The 13,423-nt window shown below is 44.0% G+C and overlaps 1 protein-coding gene across 1 annotated transcript in view; it reads right to left on the minus strand.

Annotated features, from left to right (window-relative positions):
- The window catches only part of LOC145337423 (NACHT, LRR and PYD domains-containing protein 3-like), a 111,681-nt gene that overhangs the window by 24,354 nt on the left and 73,904 nt on the right, over window positions 1–13,423 (minus strand). Inside the window, 1 exon segment of the mRNA XM_080182196.1 lies at window positions 3,127–3,213. Coding sequence (XP_080038322.1) covers window positions 3,127–3,213 — 87 coding nt within the window.

Genomic DNA, 13,423 nt, shown 5'->3' on the forward strand with positions numbered 1-13,423 from the left:
CTTGAGGCTGTGCCTTCTACTCCTACAGTCTTTTCTGAGCGGGAAGAGCCTCTCCACCTCTATCCTATCCATCCCATTCATCATCTTATATGTCTCAATGACATCTCCTTAAACCCGTGTCCTCTCGTAGCAACCATTTCAGCCCTGGGAAATAGCCTCCGAGAATCCACCCTATCTATTCCTCTCAACATTTTATAAACCTCTATCAGGTCGCCTCTCAACCTTCGTCTCTCCAGGGAGAAATGACTTAGCTCCCTCAGCCTATCCTCATAAGGCATGCCTCCCAATCCAGGCAACATCCTTGTAAATCTCCTCTGCACCCTCTCAATAGCTTCCACGTCCTTCTTGTAGTGAGGCGACCAGAACTGCACACAGAATCCAGACTGCCTTTGTCTCTTTTATTTCATAGTCTCCAACTTTGCTCCCAAGCTTATTATGGTGTCTATAATAACTGATAGTGTTTTTAATAACAGGAATAGATAACAATGGTACATTTAGTATCATTATTTCTGTTCTTAAAAACAATGTCCATTATTAATGGGATGGCACGGTAGCACAGTGGGTTAGCACTGATGCTTCACAGCTCCAGGGACCTGAATTCGATTCCCGGCTTGGGTCATTATGTGGAATTTACACATTCTCCTCGTGTCACAGTACAAGGGGCCATGGACTTAAGGTGAGGGGGGCGAGGTATAACACGGATATTAGAGGGAGGTTTTTCACACAGAGGGTAGTGGGGGTATGGAATGCTCTGCCAAGTAAGGTGGTGGAGGCAAACACGCTAGAGTTGTTTAAGAGTAACTTAGACAGGCACATGAGTGGGTTGGAGATGGGTAGATATAGGAGATTGTTTTAAATAAGGTTCATTAGCATTGGGGCGTCCCTGGTAAGGTAAATGGATATGGTATGATAATAATGTTTTTTTCTCTTTTCATTCACAGGTTTTAAGTCGGTCCGCCTTGTTGTCCAACGAGGGGCATACACGCGATGGGTCGTACTTGGCTGCTCTTGGTTGTTCGAGATTGGCCTAGTGCTTCATGTCGTTAGTGTGTGCCTAAACTGGACCAGATGCTGGGCAAGACGACAGCTCAGTGACTAACGCTGATTGCTGTACAGACACATGGATTTGGGCCGGTGTCTGTGGGAGTTTGTGCATTCTCCCCGTGCTTGCATGGGTTTTCTCCGGGTGCTCCGGTTCCCTCCCACACCCCAAAGATGTGCTCTTAGGCTGATTGGCAGGAATAAATTGTCCCTAAATTAGTTTCCCTCAATGTGGATGGCCATAAAACAATAGATAAGGGTCATGGGTGGAGGGGGGGTACTGGTAGTGTTAAAATGGCAGCGTGGGCTCATTGGGCCGTAGGGCCTGTTTCCGGGGCTGTTTTTGTTCTTTTGTTCTTTGTTCTTTGTCTGCATGGGTTTCCTCCGGGTGCTCCAGTTTCCTCCCACAGTCCAAAGATGTGTGGGTTAGGTTGATTGGCTATGCTAAAATTGCCCCTTAGTGTCCTAAGATGTTGTAGGTTAGAGGGATTAGTGGGTAAAATATGTAGGGATATGGGGGTAGGACCTGGGTGGGATTGTGTTCGGTACAGACTCGATGGGCCGAAGGGCCTCTTTCTGCACTGTAGGGTTCTATGATTAATAGGGACATGATTCAGACTATTCTGTACTGGGATTATTGCCATTGCCAGCTGAGCTGTTCCTTGAACTGCTGGGCTGTAAGCTGTGGAATTCTCTTCAAAACCCTCCCCACCTCCATCTCTGCATTCTCTTTTAAGAGGCTCCTTAAGCTCCGTTTAATATAAATTTGAGAGTGGATCCCTTGGGATAAAATTCACCAGAATTCCATGTAGTTTGTAATCTGCCTTACCGATATACAGCAGTTTTCTATGTTTAATTAAACTGAGAAGCCGATAGACATAAACATCTATAATCTGAATGACAAATTAAACTAAATTAAACATGTGACCAGCCATATCTGGTAATTCTATAAACATTTAATTGTTTTGTCCATCTTTTTTATTCTCATGAATGGTTTTGAGAAGAATTATAAATGATTAGTTAAATCTTTCACTCCTGAATCTCACAGTTTATTGTAACTCAGGTTCAGACACATCACTGACTGGTTTGTACTGAGAGCAGAGGTGAGAATATCTGAGGCTGTTATTCTCCAAACTGGAGATCAGAGAGAGAAAGATTTCAGGAATCACAGTGAATCCGTGGTGTTTAATACGAATACTGACAGGAATGATGTTGAATGGTTATTAATGACACTATTACTTACTCTATTACTTACGTGGCGAAAAACTGCAGCAGGCGACGGTGCAGAGGGACCTCGGGGTCCTTGTGCATGAGTCGCAAAAACCCAGCTTGCAGGTGCAGCAGGTGGTCAGGAAGGCGAATGGGATGCTGGCCTTCATAGCGAGGGGGATTGAATATAAAAGTAGGGAGGTCTTGCTGCAGCTGTATAGGGCATTGGTGAGGCCGCAGCTGGAGTACTGTGTGCAGTTTTGGGCGCTGCACCTGCGCAAAGATATTTTGGCCTTGGAGGGAGTGCAGAGGAGGTTTACTAGGCTGATACCGGAGTTGAGGGGGTTGAGCTATGAGGAGAGGCTGAATGAACTAGGCTTGTACTTGTTGGAGTTTAGAAGAATGAGGGGAGATCTCATTGAGACGTATAAGATGATGAATGGGATGGATAGGATAGAGGTGGAGAGACTCTTCCCGCTCAAAAAAGACAGTAGGACTAGGGGGCACAGCCTCAAGATAAAGGGCGGGCGGTTTAGAACGGAGTTGAGGAGGAACTTCTTCACTCAAAGGGTGGTGAATCTCTGGAATTCTCTGCCCGTTGAAGTGGTGGAGGCTGCCTCGCTAAATATTTTTAAGACGCGGGTTGATGGGTTTTTGATAAGAGAAGGGATTAAGGGTTATGGGGAGAGGGCGGGAATGTGGAACTGAGCCATGACAGATCAGCCATGATCTTATTGAATGGCGGGGCAGGCTCGAAGGGCCAGATGGCCTACTCCTGCTCCTATTTCTTATGTTCTTATTACTGACACTGATAATAATTTACAGTGTTAGACAGCCACTGATTATTAACACAATCTCACACAGTCTGATACTTACTGCAGTTTCTGTATTTCACATTCTGGATTCCTCAGAGCCGCAGACAACAGTTTCACTCCTGAATCTCCCACTTTATTGCCACCCAGACTAAATGGAGAAAGTAAGAAACACATTAAATTCAGGTTAATGTTCAGTGGGATAAATAGCCAGATCTATGTTTGTATCAGAAGTTTAGCTCCAGTGGTGAACTGATTCAAGTTAAGGAACTATACCTGACCCAAGTAGATTTTTCTCTACACCCTAGCTGTGACTGTAACACTGCATTCTGGACACTTTCCTTTCCTTCCCTATGTACGGAATGCTTTGACACTGATAAATGTGACAATAATAAATTAAATAGAACATAGAAAACTACAGCACAAACAGGCCCTTCGGCCCACAAGTTGCTCCGATCACATCTATACCTACCAGGCCTATCTATAACTCTCAATCCCATTAATTCCCACGTACTCACCTAGAAGTGTCTTAAAAGACCCCAACAAGTTCACCTCTACCACCACCGACGGCAGCCGATTCCACTCACTCACCATCCTCTGAGTGAAAAACTTACCCCTAACATCTCCTCTGTACCTACTCCCCAGCACCTTAATCCTGTGTCCTCTCGTAGCGACCATTTCAGCCCTGGGAAATAGCCTCAGAGAATCCACCCGATCTATTCCTCTCAACATTTTATAAACCTCTATCAGGTCGCCTTCAACCTTCGTCTCTCCAGGGAGAAGAGACCTAGCTCCCTCAACCTATCCTCATAAGGCATGCCACCCAATCCAGGCAACATCCTTGTAAATCTCCTCTGCACCCTCTCAATAGCTTCCACATCCTTCCAGTAGTGAGGCGACCAGAACTGCGCACAGTACTCCAACTGGGGTCTGACAAGAGTCTTATAAAGTTGCAGCATTACCTCCCGACTCCTAAACTCAATCCCTCGATAAATGAAGGCCAGTACACCATACGCCTTCTTGACCACATCCTCTACCTGTGAGGCCGATTTAAGAGTCCTATGGACCCGGACCCCAAGGTCCTTCTGCTCCTCAACACAGCTAAGACTCCTACCCTTGATATTATACTCCTTCATCCCATTGGTCCTGCCAAAATGGACCACTACACACCTATCCACGTTGAAGTCCATCTGCCACTTCTCCGCCCAGTCTTGCATCCTATCTATGTCACGCTGCAACTTCTGACATCCCACCAGACTATCCACAACACCACCAACCTTCGTATCGTCGGCAAACTTACTAACCCATCCCTCGACTTCCTCATCTAGGTCATTTATGAAAATGACAAACCGCAAGGGTCCCAGAACAGATCCCTGGGGCACTCCATTGGTGACCGACCTCCACGCAGAAAAAGACCCATCCACAACCACTCTCTGCCTTCTGCAGGCAAGCCAGTTCTGGATCCACAAGGCAACAGCCCCTTGGATCCCATGCCCTCTCATTTTTTCAAGAAGTCTTGCGTGGGGGACCTTATCAAACGCCTTGCTGAAGTCCATGTAAACCACATCTCTTCCTTCGTCAATGTGTTTAGTCACATTTTCAAAGCACTCAACTAGGCTCGTAAGGCACGACCTGCCTTTGACAAAGCCATGCTGACTATTTCTGATCATACTAAACTTCTCTAAATGCTCATTAACCCTGTCCCTCAGTATCCTCTCCATCAGCTTACCAACCACTGAGGTCAGACTCACCGGTTGGTAATTTCCCAGGCTATCCCTGTTCCCTTTCTTGAAAATAGGAACCATATCCGCAATTCTCCAATCCTCCAGAACCTCTCCTGTCTCCATCAGTGATGCAAAGATCATCGCCAGGGGCTCTGCAATCACTTCTCTCACCTCCCATAGAAATCTGGGGTACATCCCATCCGGTCCCGGTGACTTATCTATCTTGACAGAATTTAAAAGTTCCAACACATCCTCTTTCTTAACATCCACATACTCAATCTTTTCAGTCCACTGCAAACCTGCGGTACAACCTCCCAGATCACTTTCCACCGTGAATACTGAGGCAAAGTACTCAGTAAGCACCTCTGCCATTTCTTCCGGTTCCACACAGACTTTTCCCCCTTCACCTTTTATAGGTCCTATCCCTTCTCTTCTCATCCTTTTACTCTTCACATATTTGTAGAAGGCCTTGGGATTCTCCTTAATTTTACCTGCCAAGGCCTTCTCATGACCCCTTCTGGCTCTCCTAATTTCCTTTTTAAGCTCCTTCCTACAACCCGTATACTCCTCTAGATCCTTAACATCTCCTAGCTCTCTGAACCTTCTGTATGCCTTTCTTTTCTTTCTGACTAGGTTCATCACAACCTTCGTGACCTACCAAAACCTCCCTGTCTCATTGGAATGTTGTCGTGCAGAGCTCCAGAATAACATTCCTTGAATATCCGCCACCTTCCTTCAGTACTTTCCCCCAAGAACATCTCCTTCCAGTTTATTCGTCCAATTATCTGCCTGATGTCTTCATATTTCCCCTTACTCCAGATAAACACCTTCCTAGCCTGCCTGATCCTATCTCTTTCCAATGCTATCGTGAAGGAGATAGAATTATGATCTCCATCCCCGAGGTGCTCTCCCACTGAGAGATCCGACACCTGTCCTGGTTCATTAGCCAGCACCAGGTCAAGTACAGCCTCTCCTCTCGTAGGCTTATCCACGTGATGTGTCAGGAAACCCTCCTGAACACACCTAACAACTCCTCCCCATCCAAACCCCTTACCCTCGGGATATTCCAGTTGTTATTTGGGAAATTAAAGTCTCCCATCACGACAACTCTGTTATTACTACATCTCTTCAGGGTCTGTTTCCCTATCTGCACCTCAACTTCCTTGTCACTATTGGGCGGCCTATAGAAAACACCCAGCAAAGTTATCGAACCCTTCCTGTTCCTAACTTCCACTCACAGAAACTCCGTAGACAGTCCCTCCACAGCGTCCACCTTCTCTGCAGCCATGACACTGTCCCTGATCAACAGTGCCACTCTGCCACCTCTTTTGCCCCCAACCCTGTCCTTCCTGAAGCATCTGAATCCCGGCACCTGAAGTACCCAGTCCTGTCCCTGAGACATCCAAGTCTCCATAATGGCCACCACATCACATTCCCAAGCAGCAATCCAGGCCCTCAGCTCATCTACCTTATTTACTACACTCCTGGCGTTAAAATAGACACACCTCAGACCAAATACTATCAAACCCTTTCTGTTGAATGGAAAAGGCAATAGTCAGCATTGAAAAATGATGAACAATTCACTCTCACTGGTTTGTCTTCTGGGGAAAGGCCACTTTTACACTTCTCAAAATATATATTTTGTTTAATTGTCCATGGGATATGGGTGTCGCTGGCTGGACCAGCATTTATTTCCCACTGCTAATGGCCCCTAGAGGAGGTGATACCCACATCCTGTGAACAAGCAAGTAATTTTAAACATGTCTCACATTCTGGTCTCATTTCCTGATCATCAGAATTACCCTCCTGAATCTCACTGACCCTGCTACGTTTCCGGAAATTGAAATCATTTCTGCTGTTACATAAATCCAGGATTTTATGAGAATTGTATAATTTACTGAGAGTTAAATGATAAATCTGTGAGAGTGGATCCCTCGGGATTCCCTGTACTTCTTAACTATTGTAAAAAGTCTGACAACACCAGGTTTTAGTCCAACCGATTTATTAATCGGTTATTTATTAATCAGGACTAAAACCTGGTGTTGTCAGACTTTTTACTGTGTTTACCCCAGTCCAACGCCGGCATACCCACATCACTTCTTAACTAGTGACATTTTATCACCTGTATAATATCTCAGGGTGAGTTAAATTGCGAAACTGTGCTAACTGTTGCCTTAAGATCCATCCCCTAGATTTTATACAACAAGGGAAGATTATTCTCCCATTAGAAAGTTGATATATTTCTGTTTGATTAGTTTATAGGGGAGGGGTGTCTCCTGTTACATTCCACAGTAAACAGGCTCTACATTTTCTGCAGGTATGACTAGTGTTCTATCTCTGGGAATTCCCGGGAGTTCCCTCTTCCCGGTAGATCCTCACATAGGAAAAGGATTATCCAAAAATCTTGTTTCATATCACTGACAGTTTGACTGGAGATTTTCCTCATTCAGGAAATGCTGTTTTCCTCGGCTCAGATCTAAGCTCTGCAGTCCTCCCACATTTAACTGTGAATGGTAGTGTATGATGAAATAACAGAAGGAGGAGGCTCCACAAATATCCTATCATCATGACAGAGGAGACTAACACATCAGTGCAAAAGATATGGCTCAAATATTAGTAACTAACTTCACTGACTGAACCGTCCAGAGGTCCCCAACATCACAGATACGTCATCAGCTAATTCGAATCATGGTGTCAGGAAATATCTAAAGGTAATGGATACTGTAAAGACCACAGATCCTGACAATATTCCAGTACTGAAGATTACTGCTCCAGAAGTTGCTCTGTTCCTAGCCAAGCTGTTCCAGTAGAGCTACAACACTGATATTTACCCAACATAGTGGGAAATTGCCCAGATATAACCGTAAACAAAAAGTAGAGAACAAATCCAATCTGTCCATTTACCACCCCATCAGTCTACTCTCGATCATCAGCACAGTCATGGAAGGCTTCATCGAGACTAACAAGCGGCACTAACTTAGCTCACTGACTCTGAGCTTGTGCTTACTCAAGGTCACTCAGCCCCCAACCTCATTACAGGCTTCATGCAAACATGGACAACAGAGCTGAAGTCAGGATGTGAGATAAAAGTGTCTGCCCTCAACGTCAAGGCAGAATATGACCACATGTAGCAAAACGAAACAAAGAGAAAAACTGAAGAGAATGGAAATGAGAGAAAAAAACTCTGCCAGTTGGAGAAAGACCTGCACAAAGGAAGATAGTTGTGATTATTGGACCATGTACAAGATGCAGTGTAACAACTCACCATGGCCCGTTACACAGCACCTTCCAAACTGGTGATTTCTATCCCTGGAAGGACAAGGGCAACAGATGAATGGAAACATCACCACCTGGAACTTCCCTTCCAAGAGACACATCATCCTGACTTGGAAAATATCATCATTCCTTCACAGTGACTGGGTCAAAATCCTGGGACGCCTTTTTTCACAGCAATGTGAGTGCACCTACACCACAGGAGTCCCTAAATGCAGTGATGGTGATATTATAGTGAGCAGAGTTGCTTTCCAGGCAGTTGATACGGGTTTAATTCCCAGCTATCTCACTTTGTGGATGAAGAGAGGACCAGGAGCCAGTAACCACAACCTAAAAGAGTGGGTCAATCCAATTTAGTCAAGTCTTCAGCTCCAGACTGGAGCAGTAATGTTCAACTTAGCTGAGGGTTGGAAGGTCCGTTGATCATTTAACTTCTCTGAACCGGCCCATGCTGAGTTCAAAAGGGAAATGGTAAATCTAATAGAGACACAGGAAAACTAAATTCATTGGTGAGTAAAGAACTGCGGTTTGCGACTGGCTTTATATTGCTGTGAATTGGAAGCAGCAATGAAAGTTCTGCTGTTGATGTGGTGAACATGGATATTCAAGAGTCATCTGATGCAGTGACACAACAGACTTGAGGCAGAAGCTCATTAGCTAAATGGGAAAGTAGCAACGCGGATACAAAATTGGATGAACAAAGAGTAATGGATATTTTCCAGGCTGGAGGATGTTGGTAGTGGAGCGGTCAGTATTGGGATCCTTGCTTTTCCCTGATATATATGAATGATCTCGGTGTTTGCAGCAAAGAGGAAAATTTCAAAATGTGTTTATCACTGAAATCTTTGAGGCATCGGAAACTGTGAGGAGGAGAGCTTGGGACTGAAAAACAGACCATGGTGGAGTGTACAGATTAAGTTCAATGCAGAGACGTGTGAGGTGAGACTTTCAGGAAACATGTACATGAGGAAGCAATATAAAGTAATCGGTAGAATTGTTAACAGATTGCAGGATCAGAGGGAATGGACGTATATGTACATCGATCATTGCTGTTAGCAGGGTAAGTGTAGGTAGCAGTTAATAAAGAATACAGTATCTTGGGCTTTATGAAATAGTTTATGTTTCTGGGCGATAGATAATTCATGAGTTTAAGTTTAATTTGTGTTTCTGTGCTTGTGAGCTCCGAAACGGCCAAAACTTTAATTTCACTTCATGTTAAACAAAACTGCCTGTTTGGTTTCACTTTAAACTGTCCCTGCATTTTAATTTAAGTTTTACTACATTGTAAGAGTTATAGAGGTTAAAAAAATGGCTGCTTATATTCAGAGGCCCACAGTGAATGACAGAATCACTGAGTTTCAGTTGCAACCGGTTAACCCAGGAAGCATGAGGGTGTTCACAGAGACTGTCAGTAGAGGCAGGGCAATACAGGGATTCAGAAAACAGGAATCAGAAGATAAATCACTGTCAGATACCAAGAGGGAAGAGAGAAGTGCCAGGAAGACAAAAGTCAAAGTGACAAAAAATCCTGAATCTGAACAAGCTACTGCTTCCTGAAGTTAAAGAGAGGAGCAGAGAGAGGCTCCCAGTTAAAGACAAAGCTGCTTGATAAGAACATGGTAAAATTTGCTCACGAGAATCCAGACATAATCCTGAAGCTCATGACACCTTCATACAGCTTATGAAACACTGGTGGACTGTTGGCATCGCTGAATATGAAGGAATAATGAAAGGAGACTTTGAAATGTTGGAGAGGGATCCTTGGTGAGAGAAAGCGTTGTTTGTGAAAAGATTCCAAAAGCTGTTTCTTTTCTAGAATGGATATTACAGACACTCATGTGGAAGCAAGATTCCCACAGTGTGACAAACATCTGGGGGGATTTGAAGAAGAATCTACTGAAGTTACTTTGGGTGGCCTCTTAGTTTCAGAAAGTGGTGTATCTGACCACAGGTGGTTTGTTGGTTTACATTGACTGTGTACTTACTGAAAACATTAGAGCATAAGATCTATTTTGTAACTTGTGTCATCCTTACAGATCTGTAGACATCTATGATTTAGATGGGGTGAAGTAGTGGTGCATTATAGTTAATTTTATCAAAGATTTTTGTGTATTGTTAAAAGTTAATTGACTACCTTGTTATTCTGTTCATCTACATGTCTAAATAATAAAAAAAATAAAAGTTATGATCTACTGAGCCGGTGTTAGACAACAGTTAGATCTCACCAGCGTGTCATACTTTAGGAGGGCTTAGAACATTGGAGAGAGTGCTGAAGAGGTTTACAAGATTGGTTTCAGAGGTGTGAAATTTCGCCACGAGGTTCAATTGGAGAGGTTTTGACTTTTCTTCTTGGGGGGAAGAATGCTAAAAGGAGATTTGATAGAAATGTTCAAGATAATGAGGGTGCTGGACAGAAAAGGTAGCTGAGGGTGCTGGACAGAACAGGTAGCTAAAAACATGCTCGGACAAGGATCAGGAATAAGTTTTAAAGTGATTTGTAAAAGAAGCAAATGTGACGCAAGGAAAGACTATTTGTTTTACACAATGTCTGGTTCAGGTCTGGAATTGAGGTAGAGGTGATTTTATGTGTGAATCAGGGTGAATAAAAACATATGGATTGCTGTAACTGAACAGGGAGGTTTATTTTTACAAACCTTACGCACACCATAAGGTTTAGTACTTACCTGGCAGAGAGAGTCAATGATCAGGGAGGCTGATCTCCCAGGATAAAGCTATCACATTACTGTCTGGGTGTGCTGACCCCCTGCGATGTCCCAATGCCAGATATTCGACTGCAGAGTTTGTGGACTGCATTCGCCCTCTGCCCCATTTATTTCAGGCAATGCTGGCACCATCTCCAAAGTAGTCATGATGTGGATATGCCGGCGTTGGACTGGGGTAAACACAGTAAAAAGTCTGACAACACCAGGATTTAGTCCAACCAATTTATTTGATAGTAAACTTTATTTGATAGTTCACTATCAAATAAATCAGTTGGACTAAAACCTGGTGTTATCAGACTTTTTACCATCTCCAAAGGCAGCCAGCAGGACTTTCAAACACAGCAGCTCTGGTGAGGAAGCTCTGCTTACTGAATGAGGGGCTGAAATGACAGAAAGCAGAGCAAGGGTTGCTCCCCAATCACTAATTCCTCCTGGTGTGGCTTCCCCTGGCTGCTCAAGCTCAGAGGGAGGTCCTGTTCCCTCAGGATGGGAGGAGATTATACCAACATTACAAGCCAGTCTGGATGGAGATTGCTGGGAGGTGAGCAGGTTTCAGACCCGTGGTTACAGTGTGGAAAAGGATCAATGTCCTGATGTGTTCTGACACGGTGAGTGCAGCACAGCCTGATATGTGAATAAGGATGAGAGTGAAATTGTAGAAAGAACATCTCCACCCAGACACTGGCAATGCAAAGGCAGCAGCATTGACTGTCAGAGACATGTCCGTTAGGCTGGCACCAGCATAGGCTAGAGCAGGGTTCACCAACATATTCACTGGGCAAACACATGGCAATGTTTTTCTCACTCAAGGGGCTGATGAGTAAATTTCAGAATGATCAAGTTTGGCACAGCAGAAATTTCAATTAAAAACTAAACTGAGATATGAAAAGAAACAACTTGCTGAGCACAATAATGAGGAATAAATAAAGATGATGATTAGAGTTTAATCCTCATCAATCACAAATTGTTTCTCTCCCACATTTACTGCAGTTTGGCTCAAAAACCCATCAGCAGCAAACATGGGAAAGAAACGGCATGTGATTGGAGGAGCAGCTCCATACAGATTCTTCCATTCAAACTGAACTGTGTGACTGAGATTCTGGAAACTCGCTCCGGGGGCCGCATTGAGGGGCTTCGAGAGTCACATTCACCCCTTGGTCCACACGTTGGACAACCCTGGGCTAGTGCATGTGTTTGATGAGTGAGGAATTAATTAATTAGGTAACACTAATGAATGGGCACAGGAGAGTGTCTGGTGAGGACAAAACATAGAGCTTGTGTATCCATCACTGGTCACAGAGAGCAGTCTGAAGGACGTATTGGGATAAGAACAAAATAACTAGGAGCAGCAGAAGGCCATTCAGCCCCTCGAGCAGGCTCCATCATGGCTGATCTAATTGTAGTCTCAACTCTTTTCCCTGTCACTCCCCCCGTAACCCTTGATTCACTTCTCAATCCAAAATCATTCTTAACTCAGCCTTGAATATATTCAATGACTCTGCCGCCACTAGTCTCCAGGGAAGAGAATTTCACTGACCATCGACCATCTAAACCATCAATTTCTCCTCATCTCAGTTTTAAGGGACTCACAATTACATTTTAAAATCTGTCCCCTTGTTCTGGTCTCTCTTACAAGAAGAAACAGCCCCTTGGCAACCATCCTGTCTCATCCCCTCAATGCGATCACCTTTTAATCTTCTGAACTTTCATAGATTTTGCTCCAATCTGCTCAAATTGTTCTCAAAAAATAAACCTCTCCATCCAAGGAATCAGCCGAGTGAACTTTCTCTGAACTTGTTCTGATACAATTCTATTCTTTTTTAAGTAAATAGCTCAATACTGTACACATTACTCCAGTTGTGTTCTAATGAAGGTTGTGTAAAACTGCAGCAAAACCTTCCTACTTCTACCTTTCATTCCTATTGCAATAAGAACGTTAAGAAACAGGAGCAGGAGTCATCCATTCTGTCCTTCAAACCCACTCCATCATTCAATGTGACCATGGCTGATCCTCTGCTTCAACACCATTTCCAACATTATCCCTGCAATCCTTGATTCACCAGCATTCTAATGGGAAACGAATACCCCTCATCTCAGCCTAAATAACTGCCCCTTATTCTCAGACTGTGTCCCAGGTTTCAGACTCTCCAGCAAGGGGAAACATCCTTTCTGCATCTGGCTGATTGAACTCTGTAAAATAGTGTAGGCTTGAATAAGTTCAGCTGTCATTCTTCTAAAGGCCTGAGAATAAAGAGTTTTTGTACCTCCTAGGACAACCCATCTGTCCCCGGACCTGTTTTAGTGAATCTTCTTTACATGCCAAACACATCTTTGCTTCAGGCAGGTGTTTATCTGGAGTAAGGGGAAATATGAAGACATCAGGCAGAAAATTGGACGTGTAAACTGGAAGGAGGTGTTCTTGGGGAAAAGTACAGAAGGAAGGTGGCAGATTTTCAAGGAATGTTTGTCTAGAGCTCTGCATGACAATGTTCCGATGAGACAAGGAGGTTTTGGTAGGTCGCGGGAGCCGTGCTGCACGAAGATTGTGGTGAACCTAGTCAGAAAGAAAAGAAAGGCGTACAAAAGGTTCAGAGAGCTAGGAGATGTTAAGGATCTAGAGGAGTATAAGGCTTGTAGAAAG

This window comes from Carcharhinus amblyrhynchos, unplaced genomic scaffold (assembly GCF_965287045.1).
Source record: "Carcharhinus amblyrhynchos unplaced genomic scaffold, sCarAmb.v2.hapA scaffold_48, whole genome shotgun sequence".
Lineage (NCBI taxonomy): Eukaryota > Metazoa > Chordata > Chondrichthyes > Carcharhiniformes > Carcharhinidae > Carcharhinus > Carcharhinus amblyrhynchos.